The sequence below is a fragment of the Eleginops maclovinus genome, chromosome 13 (genome assembly GCF_036324505.1).
Source record: "Eleginops maclovinus isolate JMC-PN-2008 ecotype Puerto Natales chromosome 13, JC_Emac_rtc_rv5, whole genome shotgun sequence".
Taxonomy (NCBI): domain Eukaryota; kingdom Metazoa; phylum Chordata; class Actinopteri; order Perciformes; family Eleginopidae; genus Eleginops; species Eleginops maclovinus.
In genome coordinates, this window is record NC_086361.1 from 2822483 (window position 1) to 2844755 (window position 22273).

At 40.5% G+C, this 22273-nt stretch overlaps 1 protein-coding gene across 2 annotated transcripts in view; it reads left to right on the forward strand.

Moving 5' to 3' along the window:
* The window catches only part of gabbr1b (gamma-aminobutyric acid (GABA) B receptor, 1b), a 179545-nt gene that overhangs the window by 111245 nt on the left and 46027 nt on the right, over nucleotides 1-22273 (forward strand). For both annotated transcript variants that reach the window (XM_063900078.1, XM_063900079.1), the window contains 5 exons: nucleotides 1346-1411; nucleotides 2538-2729; nucleotides 12086-12331; nucleotides 12439-12502; nucleotides 18376-18453. In XM_063900078.1, coding sequence (XP_063756148.1) covers nucleotides 1346-1411; nucleotides 2538-2729; nucleotides 12086-12331; nucleotides 12439-12502; nucleotides 18376-18453 — 646 coding nt within the window. The remainder of the gene's footprint in view (nucleotides 1-1345; nucleotides 1412-2537; nucleotides 2730-12085; nucleotides 12332-12438; nucleotides 12503-18375; nucleotides 18454-22273) is intronic.

Below are 22273 nucleotides of genomic sequence, written 5' to 3' on the forward strand. Positions count from 1 at the left end.
GAGGCCCTGTTATTGTTCTTGGGGTTCCCCTCTCCAGTATGTTTGTGTGCATATAAATGGTCTGCAAAGACTAAAATCCCTGTGTTCATTCCAGAGGGAGGTTCTCTCCCACACACATCCCCCCTGCCTGAAACGCCTCCAATGGACTCCTTTGTTTACTTCCGTAACAAAGTGAAAGCAAAGAGAAAACCCGATCTGCTGACCCGTAAATTGGTCAAAATAATTACTTGTGACAGGAACAAAGTAAATGTCAATATTGCTTATAGATGATTCAAAATTCCCAAATAAAAAGTTTCAGTGGAAAACAAAAGAAAAGAGCTTTCAGAAAGTACTTTGTAAAATATTTAGAAAAGTTTACAAGGCTTACAAGTTGACCTCTCATTAATAACCTTAAAAACAGCATTTGACAAATTCCGACAAAAGAAGTTCAAGACTTGAAGTGGAGTTTGTTTATGACTGCTGTACAGAACGAATCGTCAAGATATTATGAAATAGTTTTCTTTGGAAACCTGCCTCTACCTGCGTTGTGTTTGGATGGAGGATTATCTCAGATCAGTGCATTGTGTTTAGCTTTGAGCTGGAGGATTTGTCACAGCAGCCCACTAAAAGTGAGTGTTTTTCTTTGCCTAGGTAAATAGTAGCAGAATAACCAGTCGTATCAGAGCAATCACTTAGATTAAGGACGAGGTTGAAGCAACTGAAGTGAGAGTATCTTAGGCTGTCTGTATCTAGCTGATTCCATCATTACAACAGAGGGATTTCCTATCCATCACTCTTTTTAAACATTTTGTGAACCGTGTTTCGTTCCATGATGGCTGACATCTCTGCGATAGCATAAAAATATCTGACACCCGGCTGTTTATGCAGCAATGAACAGGACTGAGCTCCCTTTGGCAAAACTGCCCCAGCAGCATGTGTTTTTTTTATTGTTTTGAATTTCAAATATGAGCAATGGGTTTTATCCCAACCTGTTTCTTAGCCCTGCTGCTTTTATCCTTCCGTTTTTTCCTTTGAAACATGTCAGTGTGCCTCTTCCTGGCACACACACACTTAACAATGACCTTGCACAGCATGCCGGCCTAGTTTTGTGCAAGATTAATAGGCCTTGGTAACAGTTAGAATATCCCCCAGTGGAGAGGAAGTGTACTGCAGGGCATTTAACGTAAGAGTGTGTGTGTGTGTGTGTGTGTGTGTGTGTGTGTGTGTGTGTGTGTGTGTGTGTGTGTGTGTGTGTGTGTGTGTGTGTGTGTGTGTGTGTGTGTGTGTGTGTGTGTGTGTGTGTGTGTGTGTTATTTTAAATCTCCCCTCGGTGTGTGACACTGTCCTTTTATCTTTCTCTTCTAAGCGCCAAGATGCCAGGATTATTGTCGGCCTGTTCTATGAGACGGAGGCCAGGAAAGTCTTCTGTGAGGTAAGGTGTTATCCTTAGTTACCAGGAATTTAAAGATGAATAATGTATTTATTTATCAATATCTAAAAGATACAATAACATACAGATATAATACAAATAAAAATGAACATTAACAGCACATATATACATAAAATGACAATAGAAAAATTATTTAGATACCCTATATAACTAGGGTATCTAAATAATACACAATTTCAAGAAAAATACTGAATAGGCAACAGAAATATTCAGAAACTAGTAAACATTGTATGATATATACATTACAATTGTAAAAAATAATTGGAATGAATCATAAACACGCAACAAGGGTCCCGTTCATACTGATCCGCCTGACTCCACTAGCTTTTTCTGCTTTGTCATTAGAGAACGCTGTGGATAGTACATGGTTATTTTTTACAGACAACAAACTGTATTTAAACTTAGAATTTCACCTCTCCAAAAGCATACAGCGTGTCCTAAGCATTGTAAGGATCTTTTGGACATGTCATATATGATATACACATCTTATAAGTGTTATTCATGACATTCATGTTTTTTTAAACTTGTAGTTTAATGCACTAATGGCCATCATTTGAGTATAAAATCCCTCTACTCGAATTGCTCGGTGACGGACCAAACGTGGAAAACATTTCCATATAATAATCACCAAGATATCAAGATACCAATATACAGGCATGGGGTGTAAACAGATACATATGTAATCAGATTACTGTTACATTTCAATGAATTGAGGATTACTATCAGGATTACATTGTGTCCTAAAACAGAGCATTTTCTGTCAGCTCAGATTCTATTTCCGCTTTTTTAAACTGTAGTATGCTCATTAGTTTCACTGTTGGTGTATAGGCTGCTGCCTGACTATGCTTCATGAAAGCTTTTCCTATAAATAAACTTGCTATCATTGTGACGTACGTTTTAGTCTCTGTCACTGTGGTGTTTTCAAAGTGACAGTTAAAATAACAAAATCAAAGCAGACGCTTTGACATTTTCCTGTTGGTCCTCAGAGAAATCATTGTTTACTCTTGTCCTCTTTTTTCTTTCTTTAAATGTATCAAATATGAGTTTCTTTGTTCATGCGTCACATTGTTCTCTTTTCTCTCCCTCCCTTCCCTCCCTCCCTCTGCAGGTGTACAAGGAGAAGCTGTATGGGAAGAAGTACGTGTGGTTCCTCATCGGCTGGTATGCAGACAACTGGTTTAAGATCAAGGACCCGTCCATCAACTGCACCGTGGAGCAGATGACGGAGGCTGTGGAGGGTCATGTGACCACTGAGATCGTCATGCTCAACCCAGAGACGGTGCGAGGAGCCTCCAACCTGGTGAGACAGACGCTCAAGAGAATCATTATCAGATGCAAATGCTGCTGAGAATCTGTGATGAATACAATAATGCAGTGTAGCCAAAAACTCTAGGATAACTTTACTATTAAAGTGTGTCTTCAAGAAATATCTGAAGATACTAACTACAGATACATATAAACATTTTTAGGATTTTAGATATATAAAATAATGCATTGCCGATCAATTTCAAAGGGAATTACTTATTTGGTGTAGAGTCTTTAATTCTCTTGATTAAATGGTTTAGTTGAATACACAATTCTATTTGGTTAATTTGGACATTCCCGAGGTCTGCTATTTTTTATTAACAGACAGTTTCTAAGAAGAGCAGACTGTTACTAAGAAGGATGCTCTGCGTCATATCAATCTGCAGAAAAGTCCGGTCATTTCAGCTGTTGACAGAAAATGTTAGTTTTGTCTGTCAGAAAACACCATAGAATACTTTTTGAATATTCATTTTTATATTTGTGGAGAGCAGAAAGCTCATGATGGCTAAACTAACCCCAATAAAGAAAAGAATGCACGCTCGGCTCTCTTAAACTCCATATGAAAGCGTTACGTCAGTGTTCAGAGAGGGTTATGAGCTGGTCCTGTTGCTGGGAGTTTCAGTGAGTAAACCTGGCAGCACTTAAAATGCAAGAATAGGCTGTTATTGATCAAAGTGCGGTGAAATGATGCTGGCTGTGTAAGGCTGTGGCTGAACATCATTCACCAATCACACTTTCTCTAGCTCCAACTGCTGATGTGACCACTGTAAATGATGCGTTTGATCCATGATTGTTGCCCCAAATGTGATTAGAATAGTGTGAATAGTTACATGTGTGTAAAGAGGAGACTCAAAATTGTCCATAAACCTACTGTATATTCATATAGATATCTTGTGGTGAGAGGTCAATAGATTCATTTTAAAAATGGCTATTGCAGTTTTTCCTTCTGCAACATTTGGACTAACTTTGCTGCAGTTTTTAGCCTCAACTGTTTTTATGGTTTGGGTTGTTTACAGTATCTTCACTGTCTAAAAATGAGCTGGCTGCATACGATTTTTGTAAGAAATAATGACTGATAATAGAGTTTTATGATTGGGTTTTTCAAAGGCTGTGCCCCCATCTTATTTTAGCTAACAGGTGTTAGAGGAGCTTACAACCTCAAGATGGATTTGTATGATAATGGATGCATTGCACTAGGGCACAAGGGCCTATGTAATTTCTCTCCAGAAGGCGTTATGTTTACAATCAGAATCAAATTATTTTATCATCAGCCTCGACAATCTCAATTCAAGCTGCTAAATACCATTCCAAAGTCATCAAAGTATGGGAACTTTTCCCAAAAGACATTACATGACTGCTGCCAAATAAGACTTATTTGCAGATGACTGTTTGGTTTTTTCTTTTGTTTGTTCGATATTGCCAGAAACCTCAGAGATTCATTATAACATCCACTTATTGAATCCAGATTTCTTATGCATCAAATTTGGTTCAACAAGATTCATTAGCCTATGCACCAAAACACTGCTCAGCGGTTTATAATACTATGAGACAGTTCCAGTCTAGAGAACTGATGCAAACAGTAAAATATTGGTACCAAGTAATACATAGCAATTTGGCCTGCCTGTTTTTTCATGTTGATTTTTTTGTTAGACAACCTTTTTTGCTTTATCTTAGTGCAGTGGTCTTATGAACAGAAAGGAGGTGGCATGTTTTGCTGCAGTGTTGTTATCGGCCGAAAACTCAAAAGAGAAATGTCTGTGTTTTACCAAATGCTGGACCTGACCAAGCAAGCAAGGTGTGTGCAGTGTCCTTATCTCCCAGCAGCAGTGTTGCCTAAAGACATAACCTTCATGAAGCTAAATAATAAATTAACAGTACATCTTTAAGGTTGTCACCCAGTAGCACACTGCTCCTTCTTTATATCCACAACCTCTGCAAACATTTTTAGGACTTCAAAATCTTCTGGTTTTCATTGTTGGTAAAACATAATGGATGCTACGAACAGCAACAAACTCGGCTTGTAGTGCACAGTTTTCTCAAGCAAAAAAAACCAAAAACTGGGGCCATCATGTATCATGAAACAGCATCACTGAAAAAACATTTCCTATCTCTGTGAGAGTTGAATGTTTAACACCCTGGAATGTGATCATTTAGTGCCACAACCAATCGACCCCTACTCAATTCATATAAGACAATGGTGACCCTTAACGGCAGCTGGACTCTTGTGATGACGCAATATCATGCAAGAATTAATGGATAAAAAAATGACATTAAGATCACTACGGTCAGGCCTAAATAAATGAATTTGTGGAGCACCACCTCGGAGAGGCCACTGTTGGCTCAAAACAACAAGCTCCTAAAGAGGCTAGCATACAGGCAACATTAGCATCTGGAGAGCATTATTCATTCAGTGTTGGAGCTATAAACTCCTTTATATTATTTAATAGTTAAACATTTATTTTCTTGCTGTTTTTGTCTATAGTGAAAGTATTCTTAGTTAGTGTCATTATTGAAGTGAGTTAAAGTCGTTTTTATTCTTTTATTTTGAAGGCATGTTTGGGCACTGGGTGATAAAGGTACCTGAGGCCTACAACGAAGCAGGATTTGCGGTTAGCGAGGTAACTACAGGGTAAACTCTGGGTTTTCGGTCCCAAGACGCTGGTTCACTTATTACTGGGGTAGATCTCCATGGTAACTTATGCTGAACCCCTAACCTGCTCCGGAGCAGGTTATGTTCCAGACAGGAGATCAACTCAGTGAAAGAGTTGCCTGCTGACCAATCAGAGCTCTGTGTGGGTAGTTTAAAGCTATGAGTCATACTACAGGATAAAGGAAATACAGTCTAAACTGCCGTATGCAGGAACGACGGATGGCAAACTCGCCAACTGTGTGAACATGAAAATGAATAGAATCACTGCCCATCTTCAGAGCAATTAGACTGTTATTACATTTGTGGCAAGAAAGCTTAAATATCTGCCACAACATAAGTAACCGGAGCAAAGCAGCTCAGAGCATTGCGTACAGTCCGCGGTACTGTAAGTACAGACATCGATTCAAATTCAAATCACTTCAATCGCATCATAACATATATCTCCTTATCTGTGTCAGCTCCTCGAGCCGGATCAGGCCCTGCAACAATTACAGTGACAAAGCTCTCAAGTGTAATTCAAGTGTCCAATCCATTTGTGTCTTAGATGGGGGGGGGTGTGTCCTGGATGAAGTGTTTAATTCGTGGATGTTTAAAGTCTAACTTCTTATTTGTCTGACATGATAGTTTACTTTTCATTAATGACGTTTGACGCTCCACTGTCAAACTTAAGAAAAACGTTTAGCTTGATATCTTAGCGCGACATTAAACCGTCATATATGGATGGTTTTGACATTCGCTGTCACAAAACCATTACAATTGTGTCATAAATGTTGTCCTTTTCATTAAGATATCAAGCTAAACGTTTTTTTTAAGTTTGACAGTTAGGTCTGCTATGACATGTTTATGACAGGTTTTGTTGTCTTGGTTTATGTCAAGTTGTCATAACAAGGACATCTCAAACAATGTCACCTTTGCATCAAAAGTGACATAACTTACCGAATGACACTTAACGACAACTGTCATAAGTATTCATTAATGTTTATGACAGGTGTCATGTCATGGTAATGACAATGTTGTGTCAGTCTTATGAACACCCATTCAAATAAAGTGTTACCAAAAAAGGTAGTCGATATCTGGAACTGAACAATATAGTGTTTTATGTTTTAGTGATTAAAATCCTGACCAACTCAACTGACACACCAACATCCAATCTAAAGTAGGAACTATTAAGAAGAAGGTTAAGTTATCCCCCTGCCGTGTAAATGTATATACAGTAATGTACAGTGGGGCAAAAAAGTATTTAGTCAGCCACCAATTGTGCAAGTTCTCCCATTTAAAAAGATGAGAGAGGCCTGTAATTTTATCATAGGTATACCTCAACTATGAGAGACAGAATGAGAAAAATAAATTCAGAAAATCACATTGTAGGATTTTTAATGAATTTATTTTCAAATGATTGTGGAAAATAAGTATTTGGTCAATAACAAAAGTTCATCTCAATACTTTGTTATATACCCTTTGTTGGCAATGACAGAGGTCAAACGTTTTCTGTAAGTCTTCACAAGGTTTCCACACACTGTTGCTGGTATTTTGGCCCATTCCTCCATGCAGATCTCCTCTAAAGCAGTGATGTTTTGGGGCTGTCGCTGGGCAACACAGACTTTCAACTCCCTCCAAAGATTTTCTATGGGGTTGAGATCTGGAGACTGGCTAGGCCACTCCAGGACCTTGAAATGCTTCTTACGAAGCCACTCCTTCGTTGCCCTGGCGGTGTGTTTGGGATCATTGTCATGCTGAAAGACCCAGCCACGCTTCATCTTCAGTGCCCTTGCTGATGGAAGGAGGGTTTCACTCAAAATCTCACGATACATGGCCCCATTCATTCTTTCCTTTACACGGATCAGTCGTCCTGGTCCCTTTGCAGAAAAACAGCCCCAAAGCATGATGTTTCCACCCCCATGCTTCACAGTAGGTATGGTGTTCTTTGGATGCAACTCTGCATTCTTTCTCCTCCAAACACGACGAGTTGAGTTTTTACCAAAAAGTTCGATTTTGGTTTCATCTGACCATATGACATTCTCCCAATCCTCTTCTGGATCATCCAAATGCCCTCTAGCAAACTTCAGACGGGCCTGGACATGTACTGGCTTAAGCAGGGGGACACGTCTGGAACTGCAGGATTTAAGTCCCTGGCGGCGTAGTGTGTTACTGATGGTAGCCTCTGTTACTTTGGTCCCAGCTCTCTGCAGGTCATTCACTAGGTCCCCCCGTGTGGTTCTGGCATTTTTGCTCACCGTTCTTGTGATCATTTTGACCCCACGGGGTGAGATCTTGCGTGGAGCCCCAGATGGAGGGAGATTAGCAGTGGTCTTGTATGTCTTCCATTTTCTAATAATTGCTCCCACAGTTGATTTCTTCACACCAAGCTGCTTACCTATTGCAGATTCAGTTTTCCCAGCCTGGTGCAGGTCTACAATTTTGTCTCTGGTCTCTGACAGCTCTTTGGTCTTGGCCATAGTGGAGTTTGGAGTATGACTGTTTGAGGTTGTGGACAGGTGTCTTTTATACTGATAACGAGTTCAAAAAGGTGCCATTAATACAGGTAACGAGTGGAGGACAGAGGAGCCTCTTAAAGAAGAACTTACAGGTCTGTGAGAGCCAGAAATCTTGCTTGTTTGTAGGTGACCAAATACTTATTTTACCGAGGAATTTACCAATTAATTCATTAAAAATCCTACAATGTGATTTCCTGGATTGTTTCCCCCATTCTGTCTCTCATAGTTGAGGTATACCTATGATGAAAATTACAGGCATCTCTCATCTTTTTAAATGGGAGAACTTGCACAATTGGTGGCTGACTAAATACTTTTTTGCCCCACTGTATACATACAAAACACATAAAAGCTGTGAAAATTGCAGTTAATATAATCATTTTTAAATGTATTAAACTCATCCTGCGGACCGGGTTGGACACTGTGGCTCGCCGGTTTTGGGTCGCATGTTTGTCCTCTATCTGTGTTTACACTGGGTGGTTTCAGTCAGTGATGCTGCTGTCAGAAGAGTCTTCTCCTGATCAGCAGGGTCAGGAGTCCTTCATCTTTTGCATCAATATCCCAGAGCAACATGCACCAAAATACTACGATTACCTTGCAAGGCTGAACTGAAAAGACACTGTGAAAGGGTTAAAGTTCTCAGATGAAAATGATTTTTAATGTACATCATATTCCCACAGCTCTATCCTGTCTGACAGGTGGCACGGCAGCGATGGCCATTAGAAATAGTGCAAGTTAAAGATCGCCTCACTTTTGAGACCCAGAAGTTGTCCATTGCCACGTCCTCAAATGAGATGTTGTTCAGAGGACACAACCATCACATCACTGCGAGCTCCGGCCCCCGCCCCCGGCCTCACAGAGGCTAAAAATAGATCAGTGTTTGATAATGGCATACTAGACAGAAGGCACCGGCGTGTCCTCTAAATTCAGACAAATGGAACAATTGGTGGAGCCTTTGGAATGGCCTGTCAACATGGTCTGGCAGCTTTGATCCAGAATTGAGGCGTAATTACATTGTTACACCATGTTTTATTTAGATTGTGCCAGAAAGCTGTCCAGAGTAAAATAAGACTAAAAACAATCCCACCATCAGTGATTTCTTTCAAAGATTAACACAACATTTGTTTGTGTATAGCATGCTTGCCTCTGGTTGCCCGTGTGAATATACTGCTTCCCCTCCCTCTCTATTGCGGCTTTTCCACCAACCTGGAGCCGGAGCCGGAGCCGATAAAGATCTGGTTTTTCGTGTTTCCACCACAGCAGCGCTGGCTTTAAGCGCCGAGAAACCGGATCTTTCTGGCCCCACTCGGCTGACCGGCAAGATCTAAGATCCAATACGAACCAATACGTCACGCTTACTTCGAAGGGGGGAGATTAACCTGAGCAATAACAATTCATGGCGAGTACAGCGAGTACAAGTAGTAACAAGAAGTATCGCTGAGCAAAGTGACTACAACGTGACCACACACTTATAAAGCACACACTTTATGAAGTCAGGCAACACTAACCAGGCTCAGTGTGATGCTGTTTATTTGACCTTACTTTAATCACCATCCGTTCACTGTTATTGATCATTGTGAAGAGCAGGCAGACATGTTCCTGTTGTTTTGTGTTATTGCAGCTATCGGATGGAATCAATACATGGGCTACACAGGTTGCCATCAGAAGTGAAATCATAATGAAAACTATGCCGGTAAAATATGCCGGTAGAAAACGGATTATGCCAGACAGAATTCTATAAGGATAGCAGAGTAGTGAAGATAGTGAGAGTACCCTCGCTTGCTATGCTAACATCACCTGTCTAATGCCAGAGACACTTTCATAACAGCGTTGTGATGCCAAACAGCGTCAATTCAGACTGAAAGTCTTTCATTTATGGGGAGGGGGGGTATGCATCAGCTGCTTGCGTGACAGTCAGACAGTGAATATGAATCAGTCATAAGAGGGCAGGTAAACGGTTACGTCATGATGCAAACGATGACGCAACGACGCAGCTCCACTTCTCCACGGCCTCTGAGCGGTGGAAACACAAGGGGTGCTACAGACTAGAACCAGAAAAGCAAAAGATCGGATCTTGAACCGGATCCGGTTTGGTGTAAAAGGGGGAAATCTGACAGCACACCTTTAGATTAAGATCCTATATTGATCCCTGTTTTTCACTCTGTTGTTATTTGCAAATCCGCACATTGGTCCGAAGAACACACACAAACAAATACAACCTATAGTCACCAATGGAAAAGTTTCCAAATGAAGGGGCTGCCATTGTTCCAGCCCCCAGAAGAAGTTGGGGTTCCTTAACTAGTTCCCACTTTGTGTTTTGGTTGATTTGGACTTGAACCAGTGACCCTTGTCCCTACAGACTGAGATTGTTCCAACAACCTTTAGGATAAACCTATCCAAACTTTGTAAGGGGTTCTTAGGTTTATCTCAACTTGGGTTTTATCATTGTATCAAGGTTGTTTTTATGTTTGGTTTGGAACACAAGCGAATATGTTTGTTGATCAGATTGAAAACAAGCCTCCAGACACACTTCCTTTGACCTCCCTTACCTGCTTCCATGGTGGACTCTCATGGTGTTCCTATGCAATGAGGGATTACCATCTATTATTAGAGTGCACCGTATTACAGCCAAATGTAGTGGTTTAGATAATCTGAATAAATCCGCTCATGTTTTCTTGCCACATTGGAACTTTTAATACTGATGTTCCCACGTCCTGAGATTTTCGGAAATATTTTGGTAGGTATAACATTATCATAATTGATAGATCCAGCTTCAAAAATAACATCGAATTAAATACACACTGTAGACTTTCTGTGATTATATGGGCAGCAGACAACAACAGTGTCATGATTGTTCTGTGGCTGTTTTGGAAGCCACCGTTCTACAGGGCCCTGATGTGGGACATTTTATTGGCACTAAAACAAATGATTTTGGCATCTCATTTTCAATAGACCTTTTGCCCGTTAGTTAAGCCTGCCAAGTAAGAAGTTACAATTGAAACCAGTTGTGTGCTACCCAGTGTTAGAAAGTAACTGAGTATGTTTACTCGAGTATTAAGTACTTTTTTGACATATTTGTACTATACTGGACTATTTCCGTCTTTGCTGCTTTAAACTTCTACTCCACTACATTTCAGATACGATGTATTTTTTACTCCCTAATTTTATTTTCACAGTTACTTTGTACATATTAAAACACATGATATTGTGATATTGTATAATGCAGTACTTCACTACCGTCGTGGCTGATCCTTGTAGGATATTGCAGACACATTAACAGGGCTCTGCTTCACACGTTAAAACGGTCCAAATAAAGCTCTGCAGGCGCTGATTTCTTTGCCTTCCTTTGGCTGATTTATTTACTTCTTCCATAAAATTAAACAAACAAATAAACGAAAATGATCAGTCTAACGTGAGGTCAAAGTCGGTACCGATTCCCCGTTCCGTGCTCAAGACAATTTCGCCCGAGGCTCAATCCCACCCCTTCCTTACATAACAGCTGATTGATCAAATAAATCCAAACTATTCTCAGAATATTTAAATTAATACAAATTCATGAATCGAAAGAATATATTAAGACCTAAATGAATTAGAAAATATTTAATTCATAATAAACACAAAAAGTGGCTCTCACAGCTACTAATCTACAAAGTACATCAAGTATGCAAATGTGGTCCACACTGACAAACTGAAATACTAAAATGCTCTTAAATGTATAAAAATAGGATAAAGTTACATTAGTATATAATATGATACTGTGACGAAAGATCAATACTGTGTAAAAGTACTTTTACTTGAAGTACATTTGAGTGATAATACTTCTTATTATGAAAAGGGCCAATGTGCAAAATGAGTACTTTTAGATTTGGCACTCTAAATACATTTTGATGCTGATATATTTGTACTTTTACCTAAGTCTGAGTATTTTAAGAACATAGTATTTTTACTTTTACTTAAGTAAAGGATCTGAGTTTTCCGAAGGGAGCATCAAGAATGCTGACACATAAAGTTGGAATAAACTGAACATCTGAAAAAATATCTCTCAAAATATCCATAACGTTTTACTTATTTGCCTTTTCATTCATTTTATTATAATTTTAGATGTATGTTACGGGATGTGCGATCAACACATTCAGACCCACTGATCCAGATGTTCTGAAAAACATTTATAACCAGTCACTATCTCTCCTCATGACCCCCCATCTGCAGACCTCTCAGGATTTCATAGCCCAGCTGATGTCCAAACTGGGGGGAAAAAACCCAGAGGAGACGGGAGGTTTCCAGGAGGCCCCCCTGGCCTACGATGCTGTGTGGGCATTAGCCCTGGCCCTCAACAAGACCGTGGGACCCCTGAAGGCAAAGGGTCACCGACTGGAAGATTTCAACTACAACAACCGAGACATCACGGCTGAGATCTACCGAGCCATGAACACCAGCTCCTTCGAAGGAGTTTCAGTAAGTTCACTCAGAGGGAAGAGGGTGCTTAATAATATAAGACAGAGGGGAGAGTTTAAATGAAGGAGGTGGGTGTTGAAATATTAAAATTCAGCTTTTTCTTTCAGGGTCATGTTGTATTTGACGCTCAAGGGTCTCGAATGGCCTGGACTCTGATTGAACAGCTTCAAGGTATGTCCCAGCACTTCCCTGCTTTAAAATGGAATTAATTTAAATAAATCAGTCTGGTACAGGGGTCGCCTACGGTTACCGCAGAAGAGCCACCAAGTCAGTTTTGTCTGGAGCCGCAAAGCAAACATATGTGATAACACGGCCTGTAAAGTCAGATATATATATATATATATATATATATATACGTGTAGTTATTCTGTAAACACAAACTATTGCTTTTTGGGGGTTTTCCCATTCCTGTAGGGTGTTATATAGTGGTCTGCAAAGGCTAAAGTCCCTGTGTTCTCTCTGGGGGGTTTCACTCCCACACACTCCCCGCCCTGCCTGAAACGCCTCCATTGGACTCTTTTGTTTAGTGACATAACTATGTTACGCTAGTGCTTCTATTGGCTAGCGCTTTAACACATTGTGCGTGAGAAGGGCCGGGACATCTCTAAAATCAGAACAGAGCCGCCAGCTAACCAATCAGAGCAGACTGGGCTCTGGTTTCAGACAGAGGGGTAAAAGAGGTGCTGCAGCACAGGCAGTATGAGAAAAATAAAGAGCTTTTTGAACATTAAAGCATGGAGACATGTCCCAGGAGAGAAACAACATACTGTTATTCACCTGAACATGACAATTTGTATCTGTTAAAAGGAAAAATCTAAACTCTTTTGGAGGGGGGAGAAAAATACACTGGCATGTGTAGACAGACCTGTATTGAAATCACTAAAACACATACCTATAGAAACCCATTTGATTCTTCCCCATACGTGGAATATAAATACAATTAAAAAGTATTCGACTTAAAAATATCACAATAAACATAGCTTCAGCCTCATAGAGTAAAATATATGGGCGGGATTGTATTTAATTATGACTTTAATCCGTTGCAGTTTGTTGTTCTTTCCTCAGCCATGCAGAGCAATGAACTGTGTCTGCATGAAGGCGCTGTCTGTTTGATATCATTCACACTGCTCACAGCAGACTGATTTAATGTCCTCGATGTGTTGCCATTTCAACGGCCCTGTTCTTTACTTTCCTAACCAAAAGAGACATATCTCTTTATTTCAGAACGATTTCACGAACAAGTTTGAAAATGGATGGAAAATAGAGCTTAATGGATCGTTTGTTCATGTAGTCTCAGGTTTTCAACGGCTTTCCAAGCTGGCAGCAGTGGTTGGGTTTAGAGACTTGGTATACATCTTAATAATATAATTGCTCTGTTCAGTTTTCCTGAGCATCTCCAAACTGATCATTTGTTTCTCTTCTTTGGATTGATCCATGATTAGTTTACGGAAGCCAGGGGTTGTAAACTCAAGATCAGCCACCTGAAGGGAAATGCCTGGGGGACTAATATTTAAACATGTTTTTTATTCCAGTGTCACAGTAACACCCAAAACTCCAAGATAGGAGGCGTTCCATTCGAAAGAGAGAAAGAAAAACAATTTTACGTGGAACAAAGTTTTCTGGTGACAACAGTCCATGTGGGCAGTCGGTCCGGCAGACAGCTAACAGGCAGACAGAATTCTATAAATATATGTCAAGTCTTCTACGTTTTTTTGCTGTAGATTCTCCACTTGAAAGGGAGTAGAAACATCTACTTGACTTTTAACTGGATTCCACTCCAATGACGCAGCAATTGTTACCTTTTCAGTCTTTTACTTCAGCACTTTACTTGGCAAACAGAGTTCAATTTAGTTGCTCAAAGTTTCCAAAATGTAATCTGAATTTTTGGCTTGAGATGATCAAATGTTTAATGACAATGTCTGCACTTCACCTGGTACGGCGCTGTTTTAGTCCCATTCCCTAATGATATTTTGCTCTAGATTCACTTTTATAATTGATTACAAGCTAAATTAATCCAACTTATCATATCAAAAAGAACATGTGCTAGCATGTAGCGCTAACATGCTGTTCTTCAGGTGGTTAGATAATGTGTTTGGGTGCATACAATTCACCATATATCATAAAACACAGTTGCAACTTACAGTCTCAAAGAGGTGGCTTTAGTGTCAAGTCATTTAATGATAGTGTCCTTTGATACATTTCTTTCTTGTTCCTCGTAGGGAACACTGACTGTTGTTCAGCAGTAGTCTGTAGCCACTGGAAACATAACTTCTCTTCTACAACAATCCAATTATTACTGTGAACGAACCCGCAGGCCAGCCAGTCTTCATGTGGGATGTTTGGAGCAGGATAGAGGTGGCTGAGTGATCACAGGGCGATGCTGGCTCTTATCTGTAGTGGCGTGTGGCTCTGCCTGGCTGGCTGCCTTCTGATCAGTGATCCTGTGTTCTTCCGTTCAGTCCGCACTCTGTGTCTCTCTCACAGCGCCGAGATCTGGGGCTGCTGAGGCTCTCTGCACTTGTTGGACTGATCAAAAATTAAGCTTGTTTCGCAGATTTCCTTTGTTGGTGCTGGCCTCTATCATCCCACAAGAGGAAGGTCAGTTCTGAGCTGCAATTAGTTTGATGCTAATTGGGAGTGGGCTGGCCCAGGGCTGTTCTTTGGTCCAGTTTAAGCTGAAGGGAAAAAGATAAACACTGAAATAAAATACTCGGTGAAACCCCTTGCAGCTTTTTAACACAAACATTCAATGGCCTCTGTAGTTCCACGGTTGTATTAGTAAGTAGTTGTAGGTTTTTGGAAGGAAATATAAATATATATGTAACTAATCCCTAAACAATATCTCAGTCGCATGGTGGTAGCCTCCGTTACTTAATAATCCATAATTCATAGAGCTATATTTACAAACTGGCCATAAAATCATTTGTAAAACTAATGAACTCACAACTCTTTCCGATGAAGAACTAATAACCCATTATCTTTATGATTGATTGCGTGTATTAGAAGTTGCTCTGCATAAATGTTTCAGCTAAATGATATGTAATGTAATAAAGAGCTGATTTTGGCCCTTTTGTCCAGAAATAAGCTGCAAAATAACAATATAACTGAGACAACATTCACAACCATTATGCAATTGTATGTTCTTAACTCAATTGGTTTATTAATTTAAAGGTTAGAATTAGGCTACATCGTTAGCAACATGTGTCGTCCCGAAAAATATACTTCCAACTTTCGAATGGACTACCATTACATGTTTTATGAACTCTAATGTTCCTCAAAGGACCAATCCTTATTCCTGTCGTGAATCCCTAAGTTTTTTTGAACCGTTGGCATGATATTGTCATTTCTGGTTCTGTGTGAGAAGTCTCTTCATTGATTGGATGGATTACCAAATGACTCTTCCAAAGATGATCATCGGACTTCCCGTTGATCATATTGTTAAAAGTGTATCACATTCTCTTGCTGTCCATGAAACGGACCTTATACTGGACCAGTAATTTAGAAGTTCATTGGTTAAATAGGCTTTGGGTGCATGAGTACCTTAGTTCCCACAAACTGTTTTGTGGCCTCTGTGGACACTGAAAGCGAGTTCAGTGAATACAAATCTATTCAAAAAGTCAGACATAAGAAGGTTGTCTTTTTTTTGTTTATGGTTTGACCAAGTCCTGGATGTCAGACCGCATCCATTGACAGCACGGTAGGCCAGTACCAGTGTCTTGAAGCGGATTATGGTAAGCTACTAAAGAGAGAAGTAAGGAGAACTTAGGGAGGTTGAAGAACAGCCCAGCTGCTGCATTCTGAATTAGCTACAGAGTTTGGATGGTACTTGCAGGTAGACCAGCCAGAAAAGAAGTAGTCAATGTTGAGGAAAATATTTTCCAAGGAAGCCCATACCTTTGACCTAGTTTATCACTTTCCACTCCCCTCTCTGAGCAAGCAGTTTTTTGTCTCCTTAGACACGGATAGAGAAGTCATAGTGATCTGTTTGTTATGTCTTGTCATGCAGAAGGTTGATTATTCTATCAGAACCAGCTAAATCGGGGTGGGGGAGTGGTGGAGAGATATTCAGCATTGGTTAGGCAGGAGATGTCACTTCGTGGCTGCAGCAAATGTCTTTGTCAATCCTCCGGCCGTAACTTCCATCAGCTCGATCTCTCCCGTGTCTCAGAGAGTGGTTTAGCTGCCTTTACCTAGCCGAAGAGCGTTCAAGAAGACTTCTGAGTAGAGTGGTGTTGGTCGCCTGCAGGAGTAACCCTGCCTAATGGTGACTGTGGGGGGCGGGGTCAGCAGTTGGTGTTTTTTGCGCCTGAGCTCACTGTGCTATTTTAAAGCGTTACTACAGCATCAACCGGAATGTTCTCCAGCAGATGACAGGCACATTTCTCACATGGGTAGTTTTTATTTTATTTTATTTATTAAAGAGGCTTGAAGGAATCCCTCTGGCCTGGATGTCATTAAGGAACGATCTCATAAAGTGTGGAGCGGCAGAACAAGGAGGAGGGCGACTGTCTGTCATGATTTCCCAGGAGGAGAAAAAAAAACCTTTTATAAACCAACACTGAATACTTATTGAGTGTGAAAACGACAGGAAGCTATACAAGAGCAGCTGCTTTATATAATTGTATACATTTCCTTTAATCTAACAAGGGATTAGCCACTATACATTCATTTCATTCAATTAAATTGCTGTTTAATACCTTTTTCATAAAAGACAAATGTATTAAACCGTAAGCTGGGGTATTTAAATAACAAAACTAGGGCTGGATACTGTTTCAATACCCATACACATAATTTCCTTTTTGATGCCTTTGAGAAATTCATTAATTATTTTCTTTATAACCCTTTTCCTATTCTACGGAGCCCCAGATATGACATGGGAAAAAAATAAAATAAGTTGTGGCCACGAAATATTAATTCGTTCCCACGAAATAGTATTTCGTGGGAACGAATTACTATTTCGTGGCCACAACTTATTTTATTTTTTTCCCATGTCATATCTGGGGCTCCGTACTATTCAGCAACACCCACTTTTCAAATATTCTTCAATGTTTGACTTATATATAAAATATATTATATAAAACTGTATTGTATAAAATACAGTAAAAACTTGCTGAATGACAACTATGGGTTGGTATTAAGGTTTGAAAGCAAACCTGGAGGAACTTTTATTCAGAGATGGAAGAAGTACAAACACTTTGGTCTGAAATTACTCCATTACAAGTAAAAGTCCAGAATTCAAAATGTTAAACGGGTCATATTCTACTCATCTTCAGGTTCGTATCAGTATTTGTTACCTCTCCTGGGACATGTCTCCATGCTTTAATGTTCAAAAAGCTCTTTATTTTTCTCATACTGCCTGTGCTGCAGCACCTGTTTTCACCCTCTGTCTGAAACCAGAGCTCAGTCTGCTCTCATTGGTTAGCTGGCTGGCTCTGTTGTGATTGGTCAACCACTTAGAGATGTCCCGCCCCTTAGCCTATCATGTACATTGTGTTGGAGTGCTAGCCAATATAAGGTTGAGTGTTACATAGTCATGTCACAGAAGTAAACAAAGGAATCCAATGGAGGCTTTTCAGGGCGGAAAACACCTCCATTTTAAATGCAAAAAGACCCTAAAGAAGAATAGTGCTTCTTTATAGAGAGGTATTATCAGCAAAATGTATTCAAAGTACTCAATATGTACTATAGCTCTTTTGAAATAAATATATTATATTATTGTGTTTTAAAGGCCTGCAAATGCATGTACCAGCTTTTTTAATGTTGTAATGTTTACCACATTTTAGAATAAAAAAGAAATACTGGGTAAATAAGGTGTACAGCTCTACAGTATATAATACATAAAACATGTCATGTGTTTTTAAACGTGAAAAGTAGTTAGTGTTATATAAAAGAAGTGGAGTAAAAAGTGGCATAAAATCAAAATACTCAATTCAGTAGAAGTATGACAAAATACTTAAGTAAACTGTACTTAGCAACTGAATGTATAAGCATTAGAGACATCCTGTAACCCTCTGTCTCCCCCCCTTCCCCTTTCTCTCTCGCAGGAGGGAGCTATAAGAAGATCGGATACTACGACAGCACCAAAGGCAATCTGTCCTGGTATGGGAACGACAAGTGGATAGGTGAAGCATATTCGTCTTCTTCACACCCCTCTCTCTCCCTCCTTCTCCCTGCTGTTCTCCTGCAGCTTCCCCTTCTCCCCCTCTAATTCCTCTTCCTCTCCTTCCCTCGCACTCCGGGCTGTGATTGTTCATCAATCAGTCCGTCAGGTGTTATTATGCGTGTGAGAGCAGAGAACGTCCCCCAGCTGTGATCCAGCAGCAGCAAAGGCTCAGCTACAGGGCTGAGAGGTGCTCTAGACTGAGAGAACATGGGGGCCTCGGCGGCTACGCAATAAATAACAGATGCTAGTTGACAGTCTAAACAGAGCAGGAGAAAGCAATCTAGGTGGTGATGCAATGGGATGGGGCCCCATGACCTTGACTTTGAGAATGAAATTGTGTTCCTTAATCGGCAAACAGTCAGGTGTGTGTGTGTGTGTGTGTGTGTGTGTGTGTGTGTGTGTGTGTGTGTGTGTGTGTGTGTGTGTGTGTGTGTGTGTGTGTGTGTGTGTGTGTGTGTGTGTGTGTGTGTGTTCTGCCTCTCTGAGCACCGTGATGCACATCACAAAGTGGTTAATGCTCCGAAAACTGAAGAGGGATTTTGTAAAAACAAAGTGGAATGATGCGATGGTTAATGGATCAACCTCCAGTTGTTTATTCTCGCTGTTCTCTCAGAGACAGCCATTGGATTTTCTGGTCATCGATTGTTTGAGGATTGGGGAGGCGGGTGTGGGCTGCGGCAACTATTCTAGAACTAAACACATTGATTTGCAGAGCAAGCCAAAAATTCTTTGGGAAGTAATATGACATTGTTATTTCGAAAGACCATACCACTGCTTTCAAATGTCCATTTATGTTTTTACAAAAACATTTTTTATATTCTGAAAATCATCCAAAGATTGTTTACTTCAGTAGAAGAGAGAGTGTTTTATTTGCTTTATTAAAGTTTTTTATATGTATGTTTCACTATCTTTCATTAAAAGGTCTTCCTGTATGCTATGTTTTTGATTTGAACATTTCTTTCATGTTTACCTCCATGTTGTTTTGATAAATTCAGTAAAAGGTACATTTCAGCAGTTATTCCATCATTTGTTCTCTTTTACTTATTTGATTTGGTTTTAAGCAAGTGTTCTTGGCAGGTAAAACAGCTGTGTAGACATGAGCAGAGCTGTGAAATTCAAGGTCATCCTTGTGGTGTCCTGTTGTGGTTTTGACCCGAGGGAGAGTCTTGCTCTGTTTACTTCTTTATTTTTAAATGAGCGAGTGATTACAGGTGAAGTGAAGAAATAACTGAGCCATACAGCATGGGTTTGGGGTAAAGGGGGTTTGTGTGTGTGTGTGTGTGTGTGTGTGTGTGTGTGTGTGTGTGTGTGTGTGTGTGTGTGTGTGTGTGTGTGTGTGTGTGTGTGTGTGTGTGACACCTGTGTTTCTGATTGTCGGAGCTTGCAGTCTGTCTGTCTGTCTGGGCCATCTGGAATGGGTTTGGTAGTCAGCAGATGCTGTGGGACAGAGGATGAGCTGAGGAATTACCAAAAAAAAACTGTTTCAACGTGCATGTCAGCCAAAGGCACTTGTCGAGATGTCCACACACACACATACACACACACACACACACACACACACACACACACACACACACACACACACACACACACACACTCACTCACTCCTGCCAGTATTGGAGGGCAGCAGTGTCCTTGCTGGCAGTGACATGACAGAATCAGGCCTGCTCAAGGTGACCAGAGCTGCATGTTGTGAACGGGGAAAATGTTTGCAGTGTGTCAACTCCAACCGTCTAGTATGTTTGTAATTTCATTTAAGATACGACAGTAAATAAAAAATAAAGAATATTGGTGAAGGTTTACACGGGATACAAACAGCGGGCTTTAGAGTGAAAGTCCGGTATTTGTTTGACCCTTCGTTCCCCTCTGGACCTCATGCAGACTTTAATGAGTGTTTCAATTTGGATACCTCTCTTAGTGTCCTGCAATGTCATGCACTGTGAATACTGAATATATTTCAACCGTATAGCGTTTTCTGAAATTGCACAAGTTAGCTAGATCGTACCCAACAATCGTTAGCAGGACCAAATGTTAACTGGTGTTTTTTTTCCGAACACCAGTAGAAGTAGTACGTACAAAAATATTCATAGTGGCCACACTCCGGGTACTATAACTTATATCAGTCCGTGACACCACCCGGAACCAGAAAGACTGTTTCCCATTGACTTACATTTGGAAAGAGACGTCTGTAAATCGGTGGATAATTAAATTAAATTGAACTAAATATACTACCCAGTATGAACCCTGTTATAGCTCTTATTAAAAACATAAAAGTTGTAAAATGCACTAAAAGCTGAATCCAGATGTATTTTTTCTCTCTATTCATTCTACTGAGCCGAAGCGGGAGATCGGGGGCGGGCCTTAAGGGGAAACTCAACTGTGCATGCTCTATGCTCTCGACAGCCAGGCATGATGGGTAATTTGTTACATTTTGCTCTCGAGAATCTCAGGGCATTTTGTCTTCATGCGCCAATGAGCAACTCTCAGAGGAATGAACGAGGCCCCGCCTCCGACGCTGGATCCAGCTCTTATTGTACACCCACGGTGCTACCAGACTAGACCAAAAAGGCTACACATGCACTGCCTGAAATTGTCTGCTGCGGTCAGTTCAAAAATATTTCAACTTTGATCTTGTTTACCACTTACCTTGCTACACGCAACCAATCTGATGACAGATGTATGAAGGGGCGAGAACTAGCAAGCGTGGTAACCATAGAGACACAACTCAACTGGCTGTTTTTGTCGCAAGGCTCTGTGCTCAACCTCGTGGTAAATCACTTCTCCTGTGAATGCGTCATTATGAGATTACCATCCTGAGTGCATTTTACCAGACTTTGCATTGGGACGCACTCATGCTCTCACACAGCTAGTCTAAGTACAGAGGGGGCGGATCGGGACACAGCGGAGGACTGGGGTGTAAATTGGTTGCTACTTGCTGATGTGTTACAAACAAGTCCTCTTCTCCAAATCCTTCTTTCACTCATATTACTTTTTCTTCTCTACCTCCTGTTTTTGCAATCCATGCTTCCCTAATCCCTTCTTCATCTCCTCGACTCTCTGTCTCTCACCCTCTCAAATCCAATCTCCCACCTTCATTTCCCAGTATTTGTCCACAATCTCCTCCCTCATTTTTTCGGTCTCCTTGACAACCACTGCTGCATCGCTGCCTCTCACATTGCCTTGGCAACCATTATGGGGCAGTCACCATGGTTACATACTGTCCCGATTCCACCATCAAGGGCAGGGGGGAGGTATTAGTGTTGGAGAACACTTTCTCCCAATGGAATCTTGCTCTTACACACACACACACACACACACACACACACACACACACACACACACACACACACACACACACACACACATACACACATACACACACACACACACACACACACACACACACACACACACACACACATTCTGTTTTTCTCTGTTAGCAACACGCATGCAGAGATACAATCTGTATCTGCATTCAGCTAACACCAACACCCACTCGCATGCACTGTGCATCATCTTTAGGAATTGTGATTCTGGATCGTCTTTTAAAACCGCATAACTAATTTCTTTATTGACAAGGAATAACTGTTGCAATCATGATAAAGAACATTTTGTGGAAATAGCAGTTATCATTGGCTGCAGCCCTGCTGGTGAGTCTGTACTTGGCCCTGCGGTGCTTTGGGCTATATACACATATTTTCATGCTGACATCGTCACTATGATGACATACTGATTTTGACATACCATGTAAACTATCTTAGTTTACCTTGTTGGACACA